The 17,914-nt window shown below is 34.9% G+C and overlaps 1 protein-coding gene across 11 annotated transcripts in view; it reads left to right on the top strand.

Moving 5' to 3' along the window:
- ERBIN (erbb2 interacting protein) overlaps window positions 1-17,914 on the top strand; it is a 117,571-nt gene that overhangs the window by 65,930 nt on the left and 33,727 nt on the right. For all 11 annotated transcript variants that reach the window (XM_041470579.1, XM_041470575.1, XM_041470576.1 and 8 more), the window contains 5 exons: window positions 4,748-4,826; window positions 5,546-5,635; window positions 11,809-11,865; window positions 15,933-15,996; window positions 17,590-17,664. In XM_041470579.1, coding sequence (XP_041326513.1) covers window positions 4,748-4,826; window positions 5,546-5,635; window positions 11,809-11,865; window positions 15,933-15,996; window positions 17,590-17,664 — 365 coding nt within the window. The remainder of the gene's footprint in view (window positions 1-4,747; window positions 4,827-5,545; window positions 5,636-11,808; window positions 11,866-15,932; window positions 15,997-17,589; window positions 17,665-17,914) is intronic.

The raw sequence follows: 17,914 nt of genomic DNA, 5'->3' as shown, positions 1-17,914 counted from the left end.
AAAAAAAAAAAAAAAAAAAAAAAAAACAAAAAAAAAAAAAAAAAAAAAAAAAAAAAAAAAAAAAAACAAACAAACAAACAAACAAACAAAAAACAAAAAAAAACCCAAAAATCATTGCTCTCCAAGGAGTTAGAAATCAGGTGAAATTCTGTATTTCAGTCATTATGTGATCAAGAACTGAGGTTGATTGCCTACAGATCTGCGTTTGTTGACCCGAAATCCCTGTATGACCTTTTTGGTATGTCCTTTGGGCATGTGCCACAGCTGGTCTTGGATCGTAATTGAATACCACAAGGTTAGATGGGTGAGATTTTGCCAAGTAGAATTCTGAATGATGAATGCTTTCTGCTTTTGGCTTAATCCAGACAAGAATTTTAAATTCCTCTTCCTTATTTCACTGCCAAATGTTCTTAAACATTCTTTCATAGATTTTTTTTTTTTGTTTGGTATGTTTGTTGTATTTGTTTGTTTGTTTAAACTTTTGTTTGGTGTTTTTGTTTGTTGTTTTGGCGGCTTGTTTTTGTGTTTTGTTTTGGGAATTTTTTGGGGGGTTGTGTGGTTTTTTTGGGGTGGGTGGGGTTTTTTTTGTTTGTTTTTTGCTTGCTGGTTGTTTTTTGTTTTGGATTAGGAGTGTGGGGTGTTGTTGTTGAGGGGGCTTGATGTTGTTTTTGATAAAAACTGACCAGTGAGTTTAAAAGTGCTTGAAATCTGGGAAAACAGGCAGGAAAGAACAGTCAAATAAATGCTAAAAGCTATTACATAAATCTACCTTTTGTGGTAAACTACACTACAAAAAGAACTCTGCTCCCAATTCAGTTTGGAGCTGGTGGTTAATCAGCAAATTGTGTTTTCTCCTACTGTGCTCCGCAAATGTTTGTGTCCACAAGCACAATCGTTTGTATTTTTTTGGAAAACAGTGAGCATGATCTATAAACAAATTGAGCACTGAAATGTGTTGGGCATAGTGATTGTTACGATATAAAGTATAGAATTAATGATATGTTGAAGAACCTGCCCATATAATGCTTTTCAATGACAGTGGAATAAGGCTACAACAGACCAGGTGAGCTGTTGCACTGTCGTCTGTAATCCTTGGGTGTCAGTGTACAGAGAAAGCAGTAAAAATCCCAAAAGAAAAATAGGATTTAGAAGCGATGTGGATCTCAATTTGCAGTAGTCATCTAATTGAGAGGCTTATGGAAGGATTTAGTTGGCTATCAAATGGACTAATTAGCACTGTGTTAAAAATGAGTGAAGGTATATGTGGCCACAGAATCCCTTGAGATTTGCTGAGCTTCCTTAATGGAGAAGATTCAGAATATTGAGGATAGATGTAAAGCAGAAAAACAAGCAACAATTCCCCTTACAAAGCGCTCTTTACAACCCCATTTTCCTCATATCTTTTTCTCATGTCTCTCTGTCTTCTTATTTATTCTTCTTTCTACTTGCTTTTTGAATTTTTCTTGGTGGGAGAATTGAAACAATACTAATCCAACAATAACTGAATGTTTCTAGCATGCAGGAGGAGTATAGCTGAGGAAAAGGGAGTGGTCAGAACATTGTTATTTAGCCAGTCAGTAAATACGACTTCCTATCATGTGGTAGAGAGTAGCAGTCTCCTGGATTTTTTTTTCCTGGTTTCTGAATGTTTATTACAAATATTAGGTATATTTCATGCTGTCATTCTCAAAATGATGCTCTTTTGAATGATGGCCATTTATCTGTACTGAAGTACTGAGTGAGGTTGGTTAAGAAGGTATGTACCATAATGATTCTGGCTTGAAGAAGAAGCAAAATTTAGTTCCTGGGCTCCCTCATTGTTAGGTTTCTCATATCAGTTGGATTTCTGTTGTTAATTTGTTGCTAAAACTCTTGCTGTCTCTTGCCCAGGGCATAGTCAAACAGGGGACTACTATAGAGTGCTCTGATTATGTATAAAAGCATGCTGATTTAACATGTCTGTTTGGGTAGCTAATATTTTATTTGGCTGTTGTTTTAAGAGTAAATTTACGTTCTCCCCTCTCATAGATGCGCTATATGTTTTGGTTTTTAGGTAGCTACTGCAAATTTAAGCTTTCTGTGCTTCCATGAGTTCATGACACAGACAGTGGAAACTAATATTAATGTTACAAACACAAGGCTTAATGTGCTGGACAAGAGCAATCTCTCATCCAAGGACCAAGCCAAGGCCAGTAGTGAGACCATCTCTCAGAAAAACTAAGCTTAGAGAATCTCTCAACATGATTCAAACAGCAAAACCAAGGGCAAAGAATGAGTCTGAGACACAGCTTGGCCTCCAAGGAAGAGCTTAGCAGAGGCTTACTCTGATTAGTGTAAATGGTTATTTTAAGAAGGTAAATTTTTATCCTCAGCAATAAAGAGGTCTTGATTTATTTTTCAGACACCAGAAGGTCACTTCATACAAATCATCTGTAACTTCCTTTCTACAGGCTCAGGGTATTGTGTCATGTTAGATGGTTTCCATGAATGGATATTCCTTTTGCTGAATGAGGTATATTGGACAACTGGAATTAATATAATGTATATTTGAGTTTCTTGGAAGTGTGTTTCTCTTTGTACTAAGAGTGTATGACAGCAATAGATAAGGTACGGTTCTAGTCTGTCTATGGTAGTTTCCTAATCTTTCTTGGACTCGAAAATAATTACCGTTTTACAGAAATGAAACTTTATAACATTATAAATATTGCCTTTTGAATTTTGATTTTGTACTGAGTAATGGAAATGAATTAAGTTAGTATCCCATTGTGGTCTTCTGCTTTGACTCCACTCACAGACCTAGTAAACTTCAAATAGCTGAACTCACACACATGAACGTGCACTCACACACACGTGTGTATATATGTGTGTGTGTGTATATATATAAAGCTATATTTTTATTTACACCTGTGTGTATGCATAAACATGCATGTTACTCAGGAAGCATCAGAAATGTTGGCCTATTTTACCACTGATGGTTCCGTTCTTCCTGGTCCCTTCTGCTTCTGAGTTTAGCAAGTGATTTCCCAAAAATGTCCATGAATATAATGTTTTTTTCTTGCCTTTCACCTTTGAGTAATAGAGTACAATGAGTCCAAAGTAACAGTTTCAATGGTAGTATGACAAAAAAATTCCTGTCAAGAGAGATCTAAAAGTCTATTTTTAAAGAAATGGTGTCACTACTTTAGTTGAATTTATGGAGAAGTCAGCACAGTAGCTTTGCCACTCATTGTCACCAGTTGGTTAAAGTTTGTATTTTGTCACTGCTTTTCTTGTCTACTGCCATCTCTTAAGTCCTGATATACCAGGTCAGTCTTGTTACTGCACAAACATAGAATCAAGCTTTAAGCTAACATCAAATATTCTGCAATTTCTTATGCAAGTAAAAATACTACTTAGCAGCTGATGCTTCAGCACATGTTCTCAGAACAGATACATGAAGTTCCACCTGCCAGCCTGAATGAGAAGTGACGCTGCCCTTGTCTTTTTCTCTGCAGCTAGACTGTTAATGTTTTTTCAAGCAGCACAAAATTTCCTGCTCTCGCTAATCTACAATGAAGCGTTCACACAGTTCCTTCTTAGTGGTCTTGTTCCCTGGGTTCAGTTGCACTTTCCACATACCTGATAAAGCAGTCACAAATACAATTACATGTGTTAACTCAAAGACAAAGAGCTAAGGTTTGGTATCTGGGGGAAAAAAAATAATTTTAAACTAGCTTTATTTATTAACATAGAGGGTTTTTTGCTGCAAACAACAGTGTATTCTTAATCCAAGTAGAAAGTTATCAGTATGAATGGTTATTGTATTTAGGACAAATATATTTAAAATAAGGACACCTGTCCCAGGGTATAAGAACATGTTGCAAAAGCAACTGCAGTTGTGATAGCAGTGGGTTTATTTTAATTTTTTTTTAATGGTATATATAGTAAAGATGGAGGTAAAGGTTTGGCATGGTAGAACGATTCAATACTGATTTCCTTCTAGTAGATGTGGTGGATACATGTAGTATTCAAGGCCTGCTTTATCAGTTTCTGACAAATGGAGATTTGGCAGACATGTGGAATGCAGTTCCACTCTTTCACAGATTATTTTCACAGATAATCTTGGAAAAAAAGGAGGTTGCGTGTTGGTTTAATTTTCAAACATAAGTGTGCCTGGAGTATTTTTTGTCCTCCTCTCAAATTATCTAGAAAGTAACAGCAAGAATACATCACATTTTGGGATGGATATCTGTTCAGAACTATGAAGCTGTAAAAATACTTAAAGATTTGAAGCCTTACCATTTCACCTGGATGTTACGCAAGCCATGGATTTGATAAACAGATCCCACTGGAAACTTCATGCCTTTTTTAGTGATTGCCTTTTTTAAAATAAATTATATTGGGACAGAAGTTCTTATCTTAAGTAGATTCCAAAGCACAAGTACTCGAATATTTGGCAATAAGCAATGGGAATTTAGTGTACTGTGTCTTTGTAGCTTGTAAGCTTCCGGCTAACCTGAAACATGAAAACCTTTAGGAGTAGTATAGTAAAAAAATGATATTGCATTGGAGTATTTGACATTATAATGACATATAATGACATTGGAGTATTTCTTTAATGAAAACTGTGTGGAAAATGAGACATCAGACTAACAGTTCACTAGTTGCTAAATGGATCAAAGTTTTTATGGCTAGTGGTTTCATGTGCATAATCTTTATGGATATGGTGGAATCTAATAATTAAAGGCTGTTTTTCTGCATCTTGCAGGCATACAGGAGTTTCCAGAAAATATAAAAAATTGTAAAGTCTTGACGGTTGTCGAGGCAAGCGTAAATCCAATTTCAAAGTAAGTCTGTAAATTTTTTGATGTTTTATGTTTTGTGCAAATACTACTGAGTCTTGAATTTGCCTCAGGACATGTGCCAGCCCTTGGAGGTGAGAACAGAGTTTCCTGAAAAATAGCTTCATTAACCTTGTTGCGTTGTGATCCAGTATAGCTGTCTTATTAAAGTACTTCGCCAAAGTTAATAGGCTTTGTGAACTATCCTTCATTATACCATGTAGCTTTGTCAGCTTGTTAAAATCCATCACTTCTCTGTGACTGTAGAGAAATGTGCAAAGAGTTTTCTTAATAACAAAAATGAATTCTGGTTTAACATGCATTTCTGCTATAGTGGCTAAATTAATTTGCCAGAAATCTCCATTGCCAGAGATATGTTTTATCTCTTCTGGGGAAAAAAGGGGCTGTGTATTTTTTAATTTATCCTGTTGTTTCTAATTAATGTCTTATTCTCATTACATGTCAGGAGAGCACAAGTTCGTGGCAAGACTACATCTATTTGTAGTTTTTATTGCCTGTAGACATTGTTCTCAATACTTAAAATAATTTTGAAACGCATCTTATAAAGAACAACTGTCTAGTGTGACTTTAAAGAAATTCACCCCCTTAATTTTAATTTTATCAATATGTAGGACTTCAGTACTATATTCTTGCTTAAGAAAATATGACTTAATGCCCTGAATATAGCTGAAACTAAGGTACTATGTTATTTTACTTCGATATAGGCTGCCAGATGGATTTTCTCAACTGTTAAACCTAACACAGCTGTACCTGAATGATGCTTTTCTTGAGTTTTTGCCAGCCAATTTTGGAAGGTAAGTTGAACATGAAACTTTATATCTCCATTAGTTTTGAGTTTCTGCAGAGCAATTTCTTCTGGCTCTGAAGAAAGTGAGTACTGAAGAAAGGGAAGAAGTGTACATTATGAATTTGCAATAGTTACAGAGAAAAAAAAGCCCTGAATCTGTATCAGCAGCTTTTAATTTTGACTTCTGAAGGACAGACAGAATGCTTATGAAGGACATAAAACTCATTTACATTCTTGTTTCTTTTCCAACACTAGTATGGTAAATAAGGAAATATTTTTGACATTTGTGTTCCTTGTCATATAGTAATTGGAGTGAAGCAAATAATGACAACTGTAATTCCACTTGTCCTGCCTGTCCTAGATGCACAAATTGCTTCATGCACAACTGTAACTCTCAAGTCCTTTATTGTCAGGAATATTTCTGAAATTTGTTGCATTCTGACTATGCAAAACTGTTACATGTCATGGTTTTATTACAAGATAAATACTAATCTGCTACCTCTGTAAAATAGATTCGATCTTGCGAGCAAAAGTGAAAGGATAAAAGGAAAACTCCTAGATGAGCATAGGTTAAGCTGTCCTTATCACACTGCCTTTAGCCATTTCTCCAGTTTTCCCCTCTCCATTCTTATTTTATACTGTTTTCTCCTAGATTGTTGCTTTCCCGACCCATCCCATGTCCAGCAAGCATCTCTTTCAGAAAATACAGCAATTAGTTAAGCAGTCATGTTGTTGAGTGAAAAAATTGCCTTAGGCCATATAGTTATATTTGGGTCAGCACAATTTGCAAGAGATTAGCACAGCCCCCAGAAAGTGCTACAGCAGTTGGGCAGATCAGGAGATGAGCAATGGAACATAAGCACAGGTGTGCTCCACTGGTGACCCTTAATTTCTTAGTCATCTGTGATCAGAGCTGTTGACTTGCTCTTCTCTGTTACCAGTTAATGAATGACTAAGAGCACCAGATCTGCTACACATTCAGCTATAAAAGCAGCTGCTTATGATGCCGATGCATTATTGTCATGCTTTTTTTTTTCTGGTGCACAAAGTTTGTGTTTCAGAAGCCCTCATTAAGGGCTTCTAAAGAATATCTGGAATATGCATAATCTTGTTGGAATTCTAATTATTGTCTGTTCTATGATTTTTCTAATCAAAATTCTAATGATTTTTCTGTTCTGTTTTTTAATAGTCTAACCAAATGGCAAGATTTTCATAGTTAAAACAGGCACTACAAATTAACTTGAAGACTTGAGGTTGACACAGCTGGTTAAGTAGTTAATCTTACATATAATACACATTAAAAATTCTCATAATTTTTTTTCTTTGTCACTGTCAGCTTCTATGATGCTTAATGGTTAGTGAAATGGTAAAGTCATTAATTACTAATATCATAAGAATAAATCAGTTACTGAAGACAACTTCAAAGCCAGTTCTCCATTGCAGTGTTTCTCTTGATAGTTATGAAGAATTCTGCCTTGTTTGTTAAAATCTAGTGATTTGCAGCATCCTGTTGTATACCTAGGAGAATGAATTTGAAGTACTCATGTATGTAAGTTTACCTGCTAAAATAGTGTTGCATAGGAAACATAGTGTTCTGTAGGAAGACAATGTTTAGATCAAATAAATTGGAAAACAATGAAACATTAAAATACCATTTCAAAGTAAGGTTCAGACCCCTTTGACATCTGTAAGTGATGAGACTGCTCTGCCATTCCACAATTTTCCATCTAGGTATAAATATTTTCTACTGCAAAGTCTTTTAACTTCTGCTTCAGAATATGGAAATACTTCTTTTGTGAAAAAAAAAAAACCAAACCCTCTCCTAGAAGCTCTTGAAGTATTTAATCTCATAAATGACTAGCCTTCAGTTTCTTCCAGTTTGGTGCATTATTTTTTTGTATATAGCCATATAGCTATTACTTTTCATTGTTTAGGAATATGTGAAGTAACTGAGTTCTGTTGCCTGCTGTTACTGGCAACTATTGTCAATAATAATGTCTCCTAAAAGCAAAGCCAATACATATTACACCTAACAAGGTTTTTATGCTCTGTGTGTCAGGTTTCTTACATCTCTTTCTCTCTGAGTGTTCATTGTTTCTACAGTTTAATTGCTGTCCTTTCTCACGAGTGTTGTCCCCCATTCTCTCACCTGCTGTATTTGTAGTGTTCTCATATCCCTCAATTTATTAGACTAAATAAAGTTCTGCTTTCTTCTGGTGGGGTAGGTTTTCCTTTGTGTCAGAGTATATTAATATATCTTGGAGCAGGTTTCAGTTTTAATTAATCTTCTTTATGACAGAGGATGACGACATCTATAGTTATATTTAGAATTTGAATTGAGATCTCTTCATGGCTTGTACAGTGTCATGATTATCTTCTTGTTTCTCTTAGAAATATCTGTGGTTTGCTCCAGTGTTCCAATTATCCTTTGTGCAGCTGCCTAGTGTAATTTCCTTCATGATTAACTGGTGTGTTGGACAGTTCAGTTAGAAATGGCTGATGCCTACAAGGAAATCCTAAGTACTTGGCTTGGTGCTATGGTATCTTGTAATTTTTTCTAATTTTTTTTTTCGTCCTTAAGGCTGTACAGGTTTTTTCCCCCTACGGTGTCTTACTAAATCACTGTATTGTCTGTGACATAAGCCAAGTTAAACATTTTTCTGATCTTACAAGATTGCTATTAAAAAATATTGAACAGGATAGTCCAAGAAAGGGTCATTGAGCACTACTCTATCACTACTAACCTAACACTCAGCCTGATGGTTAGGAAAGAAATTTTTTATAATGGAAATCACTTTTAGTATATTTGTGCAGTGTTTTATTTGATTTATCTCCATGCTTTATTCTCATCTTCAGAATTTTTGCTAAAGATTTTCATAATTGTGAGGTCAAGATTTTGCCATCTTTTTTCCCCTTTTTCTGTGAGTATTTTATATTGGCTGTCTTTCAATGATGTTATTCTTGTCCAGTCTGTTAGGTTCACTAAAAGTCACCAGAGTTTTGATATGATATACCCGTTCCTTTGGAATTCTCAGGTGACAAAGTGGGGGTTTTTCCTCCATTCCCAAGTTGAAATTTGAATGCGTTGATATTGGCATAAATTGTGGCGTTAGCCTCCATGCCAATGCACAAATATCTGAGAATTATTATCCTTGCCTAAGAAAATCCTATATATTGCATCTGAATACATGATGTATATTTACATTTAAATACACAATATATAAGCAGAAAATGCTTCACTTCTTGCTCATTTTGAGACAGAGTTTTAAAAGGGAAATATTTTTTACTAATGGGTGCTTAAGATAAATAAGGATTTATCTTTAGCGTAATTCTAAAAATCTGGCAATATTGTCTGTAATGGGATATTTCTTCCAGAGCCTCTTTACTGGATGTTGCAATTAATTTGCTTTATTTCTACTTTCTCAACAATTTGCCAGTAGTATCTGTAATAGTAGATGGTTTTAGTAGTATCTACTTTGGGATATTTTTTACATAAGTGTACAGTGATAATCAAATTTTGTTACATACATATATATGTATTTAGTTACGTATATACATGTGTATATATGTGTTTTGCAGAAACTTTTGTAAATTTTGCCTTCAACATGCATACTTTTTATTCCACTTGCCTTTGCATTTTAGTAACAATTTAAAATAAAAATATTCTGCTTTAGGAAAACTGCAGACAAGGTGTGAAGTAAGGAACATCTCTCAATGCAATATTTTTTTATTTCCAAGGTATTACTGCTTGTCACACAGCAAGTTTTGAGTGTACCTGCTGTATATTTCTTTTACATTTTTTGCAGGTGGTATAGTCTATGAAATAAGCTTTAAGAAGGATATTGGTCTTCACCTGAAAAATTGTTCATGTAGAGATTTTGTTTTATTGAAAAGTTGTGTTGCATTTAAAATGCAGGCTAAAAGAACAATTAAAGAACAATACTGAAAAAACAATTTTTAAGCTATTACAGAATGTATACTTCCAGTTGAATAATACCTGTTACAGCTTTGTGCATTGGTGATGTGCAGATAGTTCTCTGTTGATGGGTTTTTCAAGTTCAGAAATATTTCTGTACAAGTAGGACAAATCTTTGCCACAGTTAATATACATTCTGCCACTATGGATTCCATTTTTCCTTTAGTATGGGTGAATTAGTTCTCGATTTCTTTTCCAAGTTAATTGCCACTTCTTCAGGTCCCTTATTGCAATTCAGATGCTCAGCTTGGATGGATGCTGGATGCTTAGCACCAGCAACTGAAAAACCAGTTAGAGCTAGTATTTGATGTGCATTATTATTTTAATCTTGAATTAGCTCTTCAAGTCATAATGGAAGAAGTGACAACTGCTTCAGTCCAGTATTTCTCATCAATTACTGGAAGAAAATTACATGTTTAGACATAGCCTAATCTTCCAGCTAGGAAAAGGTTGAGAATGTTTTCCTGGTAGTTTCTGTGAAGCTCTGCACATAAGAAATTCAATATTGATATCTTCAGTCTCTAAGGGCTAGCTGAGGAATGATTAGAACATGAACAAGGTGACAAAGCTATAAACATTTCTGTCACCAAAGGCAATCTTTAAGTTCTCAGAATTAGCTTATTACAAGTGTCACACAGTCAGTTCTGGCTAAAGTCAGTGAAGTGTGGGTGTGCATATTTATAGATTAGCATATGAAGGGATATTTGCTGCCATTGCATTCAATGGAAATTTGACTGCATACATGAGTTGTGAAGGAAAAACTACAAACAGTGTAGCTATCTTTCCTGTCATCAAAGCAAAACACCAGCTGAAGCTTAATGCAGTGCTTGGTTTAGAAATCAGAGCCCAAAATGTTCATTCATATCTGGGGCTCCTTAAAGTTCTGCTTTGCACAAGATTTGTATCTTAGGGTGCTGGTTTGGTAGGATCCTAGGAAGTCTTTCCCACTTATGTTCTAGGTGAACAGCAGTGCTATTACTATGAATGGAGTTTTTATTAGGGTATTCTTGCACCACTGTTAGGATGTTGGGGTTTTGCGGGTTTTTTTAGAAGTTGGAGGGAGGAGGTTCCCCTCCAGCAGTTGTTACCAGATGGTGAGTGCTGCTTGTAGTGCTGGGCTGCACTGACCTCTCTGCTCTTTCAAGGTGACTCTTATATTCTTAGGTTATTTGTGGGCATGGCAGATTGCTGCTTTCAAAGTCATCCAAAAATTAGTGAATATCTAGAGGAAAAATAAATACTGTTTTCTGCTTTCTATTTCTACACAAAATATAGTTCTTACCACTTAATTAAAATTAAGATTTTTGTCTCTGTCCTTACAATGCACTAAGTTAAGCACCTTCAGGAAAGACTGGTCTGCTCACCAAGCTCCTCTCTGATTCAGGGACCTTAATGCCCTATTCTGTGTTGTGTGAGGGCTGTCAGTGGGTCACATGTAGAACTCTTGTCATTACAATCCTATCTGTATTTAAACTAAATCAGTTTCTTCTTTTTATTTTTTTAACAAATAGAGCTTTGTCACTTCTGTCCCAATACAAACAATTTCGCTGGGAATGGTACATTGCATGTATGTCAAGACTGCTTGGAACTTGCCTTGGCTAAGCAGTTGAGTTGGGATTTAGGGTTATTTGTCTTGCAACCAAGGATTTACTGGAAAAAAGGTCAAACCACCTTGACCTTTTTGACAGAAATGTCAAAATGGATTCAGAAGCTGACTAGAAAGAGAATATGGAAGGAAATCCAAGATTAATTTAAAGCTATCAGGTGGAAGACTACAGGTATTCCTCAGATAAGACTTTTTGTATTGAACTGTTTGATACATTGCCAGTAGTAAAAATCAAACATCTTTAGTTGTGCAAATTTCTGTTACTTCCTGTGTACTTTTCATTATGACAATAACATGTACCCATAATTAATCCAATGAAGTGTTTCAAAATTTTTGGGATTAAGGAACAAATTGTGTTCAAACAGCTGCAGAAAAGCAGGCAAATATTTTGTTTGTTGCTTTACCAAAATCAAACTCCAGCCAATGAATTTAAAATAACATGCAAATTTTGCACAAAATTTCACCTTAATGTTACCGGAAAAAAATTTCAAACTTACAGATATTTTTCTTTTAATTGTAAAATATAAGTAAGGTCAGAGATTGCTCTTGTCATTAAATACAGAATAGTGTAGTAATTTGTTATGCCTTTCTGTTACAGATTAACTAAACTCCAGATATTGGAACTTAGAGAAAACCAGTTAAAAATATTGCCAAAGTAAGTATTGTATTGTTCTAGAAATTTCTATAGCATTTGTTTTAACATTAATCCATTGTACCACTCTCCTAAAATCTAATATTTTTCTAGTCCCTGCCTTGCAATTCTCACTTCATCAAAGAAGCCTAGGCTGATGGTGATGCAGTTCCTGCTGTTTCTATGAACAAAAGCAATGCTCAGTATTTTCTGACTGGGACTGTGGAGCTCCAAGCAGGTTAACAAAAATACAAGAGGTCAATGAAGAAAGAAACAGATCCCAAAGATGGGATGTGAATAACCACCCACAGAGTCATGAATATGTTGTGGTGTACTGTAAAAGTGATCTTTCTCTGGCAACAGAAATTGGTAGAGTTGCTGGTTTTGGTGGATGTAAGAAATTTTGGTGGAGAACAGGAAGCGCTAGCAATTGAATATTCACTCTGTTCAATTCATGCTAGGAAGAACTTGAATGCTGTAGGCTGAAGTGGAAATTGCCAGCTCTTCAAATACCACAGCCAGTTTTTTTAGTGACTGTAGCTAATTATATGTGTAAGACATGATCAAGGGTTATGTTCTATTGGGATTCCCTTTTTAAGTGCCTAGATACGGTACTGTGGAATCTGTGGTATAAACAAGCCAGAACTTCTATCTAGAATGACATGTACAGCGTCAGAAAGTGTGAATTTACATATTCAAAGTGTGAAGCATTCTGTGGTATAAATACTCTCAATTCTATTCAGCTCTCTCTGCTATCATTAGTTTTTAGCAGAAAAAAAATTACAGGACATGTAATTTAGAGTGGTAGCTCTCTAAATTGAGTTACTCCCAACTGAGGAACAATAGCAATAATTAAGGTTATAGCTAATAGAGATTTTGTTTATAAGATCACTCTGACCTTAATTACCATAATTAACACTAACAGCATGAATTACATTAAATATTTCTAAAAATGTAGTTTATCTTTTAGTGATGAGACAGTAATACATGCTTTAATGGATCTAAGTCAAATGTACCCTCTGTTGAAGGATGCTGGGAAACTTTTTGTTTACTTCAATGTTTTCCAAGTTCTGTTCTTGATTGAAAACTAAACAGTAACTGTCATGAAGAGCTCCTCTGTTCATAATAATCTATGGTACATGCTGAGCTGCCAGCTTTATTCTATTCTGGTTCTCTTATAGAAGATGCAAGAAGGGTTTAAAAAGTGTAGGAAATTCAAAGCAGTTCATAAAATGCAGCAGTAGGTCCTAATATTTTTGCTATAGAATACTAATATATTTCTGGTTTTCCTGTTACTCTCATCTTTCTAGTATTCTTACTGCAAATTCTTTCCTATTTGTAATGAGAAATGTATTTGGATAAATTCTGCGGCATCAAACTAGCCCTCTTTCTGACTAAAACATGCACATAATTTTTGACACTAAAGTATGAAGTACTTGAAAGAATGTTAATCAAAATGGGTAATCAATGCCAACACACTACATCAACCTTACTTTATGCCAAACCTTATGCCAAATATGTATCATTTTGTTTGGAGCTTATCTACAGCCAGAGACTGCAAGTGGCAGCATTATAATGTAAAACAGATGGATAAAACTATTTCCACTGAAAGGAAAGCAAAACCAGAGACTATTATAGAGGCATTTTTCTGATGGGTAAATTGGAAAGATGGTCCTGTAAAAATATGGTACTTTTTTTTTTTTTTCATTTGTTAAGCTTCTGTGGCGTAATTGTCAATAAAAAGAGTAAGCATTTTAGAAAGAAGCAGGTTATTGAGAGTATAATTACAGTGATGCAGGGCCCAACCCTGCCATTGTGCACACTCCCTTTGAATTGTATGCCACTTGATATAAGCTGTAATGTTAACCTTGGTGAAGCTGTCTGTATACAGCAACAGAATTTGAGACATAGTTTAAGCTATCTGATCCCTTAGTATTGAGTTGAATTGATGCCAAGTTCAATAATATGAATTATGAAAGAGATTTTCAGTTTATTGGAGGGATTACGCAGCACCTTGTCAAAGACGAAAATAGGTGTAACTCAATGATCTAGTTAATGCTTGTTTCAACATCATTTGGCATTGAATTTTCCTGCTACTAATAACATTATTGGAAGCCTTGTTTGCATTTTGTCTGATGGTATTTCTCTATAAACAATACAGAAAAGCAAGTACATGTTAATCCTAGGATATTTGATAGTGCTATTACATAAACAGCAGGGAGAGGGGGGAATATTTCGGAGACCGTCATCTTGCACACCCATTTGTGTATGTTTTGTCATTGAGCTGATGTGTTTGCTAGATCATAGTCATTTGGGCAAGGGAAAAAAGGGCCCCAAATCAATAAAGTTAACTGGTTATCCTGTCATTGTTACATAACATTGGTTTGCATAGTGTGGTCTGTGAAGTTGCAAAAGCTACAGAATGCTATGTTCAATTCTTTGAAAGGAGTTCTTCAGTATTGCTTCTGGGAGACTCTTTGGGGCAAATTTGTTAGGAACATACAGCACTAAAATTGGTATTGGCGTGGTCTCACAAAGCTTTGAGAGATCAATCTTCTACAGGATTTCAGAGGGACTCATATAAGTTTAGTTAGAAATTTAAAAAAAATATTAGCTTACTGATAATCATCCTGTTCATTAGCTTCAAGAAATGAGGGTATTTGTTTCTTAGAGTCTTCTGAAAGTAGTGTTTTCATGTTTTATTGGGGTTTCTTTTCTTTCTCTAGCATAGTAGGAATGTTAGCTAGAGGCTTTCCTTCAAAACCTGTGTATACTATTTGTACAGTGCAAAAAAGGCTTCTACTGCTTTTGTCGTGGTCTTGTCTTTATCTACTTATGCTAAATTCCTTGTTTGTCCCTAACTTGAATACTCCAATGTCATGTAAACCAAATTTCTCAACAAATGTTGATTCTCCTTCTTGGAGATATTCCATGAATAATATTAATAATCACATTAAACTACTTTCAGTGAATATGACATTTGCCAGTATATTATTTTTGAACTTCATGTTTAGAGCAACTGTAGATCTTACTGTATTTGAAGAAAAACTGAAGCTTTGAATAGCTGCATAGAGCATCTTGTGCTCATGCAATTGTTTCTTGAAGAAATTAGTGTGATATTCTGACAATATAGAAGATTCTACCATTTAGAAGATCTTACATTTAATTTTAATTTTTCCAGAATTTTATAACATGTACACAGTTGCAGTTTATATATGAAAGTTTTAGATACTACCAATTCTTCTGTGAAAATCTCTTATTAAATAAATATATGAATATGTTTTCATATGAGGGATTCACACTCTCTTAAAAAATACTTCCAGGTGGAACTACTGTTGACTGTGAAGTACCCATTGTGACCACATGCGCAGTGGTAGATAATCTCTGTGGAGCCCCCAAAGTGCACTTAAATAGAGGAAGAATGTTTGCAAAACACAGCTTGAAGTAATGGATTTTATTTTGGACATTGATCTAGTATTTGGCATAAGTTAGGTTGAAGAGTATTGATGTGTCACAAAATCCAATTTAGTAATCTCATTTAATGTATGACTATAAATATGACTATATATAGAGAAATAATTAGAGTTCCAAACCACATCACATGGAAGTAATGTAGCAGCCTGGAGAGGTACAAAGGTCCTGTTGCATACTGTGATTCAGCAGTGCTCTTCTCTGTTTTAACTGGTCACTAGTCTTCCTTTGAGAAGAAAACATGTACTGAACCGGCCTTTGACTGCTGAAGGGACATATTGTGACGAGAGGTGAAAAGCTGAACGACTCAAAAGAAGAGATGCGCCACTGCATTGCTCTTTATCATGAAGATTTCTTTACTGTCTTTAGTTTTTTCATGCATCTTGCAGCCTCAAGTGTGTTGCAGTCTACGCTTTATGTGACGCTCTGCAGTCTGCAGGATCAGTAGTATCTACCTGGTTGACCAGTGTGTAAAAAAATTATCTTTAATTAGGTATCATTCCAGTTACAGAACAGCATCACTGCTTAATACCGATTACTAGATTTTTGGAAATCTGGAAGATTTGATGTTGCTAGTATTTTGTTAGATCAAATTCTTTTTTAATCCCCTTCCTGTGCAGAACCATGTCCAGACTGACTCAGCTGGAGAGACTGGATTTAGGAAGTAATGAATTCACAGAAGTGGTGAGTTCTGCCTTAGTAAAAGAGCTCTGCATCTTTTATAAATCATCTTATCCTTTGATCTGTTTTTAACAAATGTGAAAACATAAACATCATCTTAAGAGTTCTGCTTCCAAGCCTTATTTATACTTTGCACTACTTTATGGAGCCTGTTATAAAAATCATGTGTGTGATCTTATGAATGAGAGTATGTGTTTACTCCATTTTAAAATAGCACTCTGTTATATCGTGTAGTTAGTGTACTGGTAAATAATTATAAGTAATATGTGTTTGAATTATAAACATAATTGTTAGGCTTAGAATAAATTCTAAACACTTATTGATTAGCATGTATTGAATATTACAGTTTTTTGCCTAACCTGCTTTTATTGTTGTGCACAAACTTTAGATCTAAGGGAAACTATATTAAATTCGAATGTTGTTCAAAGTAGTATTTACAGTTGAGATACTCTGATTTTTCCTTCAGCATGCATTGACTTGTTTCCTGTTTGTGTTCTCACAGGCAAAAATAGCTTGTATTTAAGGGTCACATAACATCTCTCTGCTTTTACAAGTACTTTCCTGGGTAAAGAAGTTGAAATAGAAGTATAATGAAACTTGCTGACCTGCCACACAATAGAGTCAAACCTTTGTGTGCCACTAGAGCTGAACACTTGCCTGATGATATGGTTTGGAAAATAGGGCAGTGTATTTAAGGAATTTTTCATTATTATGGTTAAATGTCTAGTCCTTACCGTGACTGCCATATTTTCATCACAGGGTATACATTTGTGTGGGAGCCTTAAACTAATGTTTAAATTACATCTTCTTCTTGGAAAGTGAGTTAGTTATTGGGAAAGAAAGTTTTGGGAGTCAGGATCACAGCTTCAGCAGAAATCCTGTCTATTTACTGTATAACAAAATTTACTTAGCATTTATCTGAACTTGGCTGTACTTATTAATGTGCAGTAGTACCTCTTTTGTTTTGCTTTCTCTGGAGGAAAATTTAAATAGGGAAAGCATATGCGACATGAATGTTTATGAATGTTTATCAGGGTCTTTCCCTGATAAATTTTACACTTTTTACAATAAGTTGTATTGGAAACACAATCCTCCACTTCATTTTATGGATGGAGTGGTTAGCTTGTCTCATGGAGGTGCACCCTTTGTTGATAGAAAAAATGAAGTTTGTTTTGATTTTCCCCCATACCAAGAAATCACTAGGGTCTTTGAAAAACAGGTCTTCGGAGTTGATGAAATTTAAAGATTTTTAGATGTCATCCATCAAAACTGTACATGTAACATGTACTTAGAGTGTGTGCCTGTTGAAAAAGAATACTTTCTGTAAAAGACACCAAACCAACAGGAAGCCAGCCTTTCTCTAAAAATTATTTAGTGCTGTGGTCAAATTCTTCAAAATTTTTATATATCTGGTAATATATATTTTCATTTCAAAAGTGAGTTAACTGGATTTTCTTTGATGACCCAGTGAAAAAAGTGGGTATAACAGCTACAGTAACACGTTACTAAAGTTGCAATAGACAAAGCGCTGGAGTTGGTTTGGCCATTCACTGGGGATTTTTCATAAGATTTTTTTAAAATGGCTTCCCATTACAGCCTGAAGTACTTGAACAACTGAGTGGATTAAAGGAATTTTGGATGGATGGAAATAGACTAACACTTATTCCTGGGGTAAGTTCTTTTGCTGTGTTAAACATACAGTAGTATTTTAAATTACAGGTACTTGCTTTGTTAGTGATCATGTACATTGAAGTGGTTTTGTAATTGTAGTGTTAAGTAAAGCCTAAAGGATAAATGTCACTTGAGTTCTTAACTAGTCCACTTAGAAATTATCACTGATGATGAGAGCTGCGTTCACAGCTTTTTGGTGGGTTTTTTTAACATATGTACAACATATGTACAACAAAGTTACATATTTCTG

The sequence above is a fragment of the Pyrgilauda ruficollis genome, unplaced genomic scaffold (assembly GCF_017590135.1).
Source record: "Pyrgilauda ruficollis isolate IOZ18807 unplaced genomic scaffold, ASM1759013v1 scaffold25, whole genome shotgun sequence".
In the NCBI taxonomy this organism is placed as follows: domain Eukaryota; kingdom Metazoa; phylum Chordata; class Aves; order Passeriformes; family Passeridae; genus Pyrgilauda; species Pyrgilauda ruficollis.
Note: the sequence above shows the minus strand (reverse complement) of the source record. Positions and strands in the feature narration are given on the sequence as shown.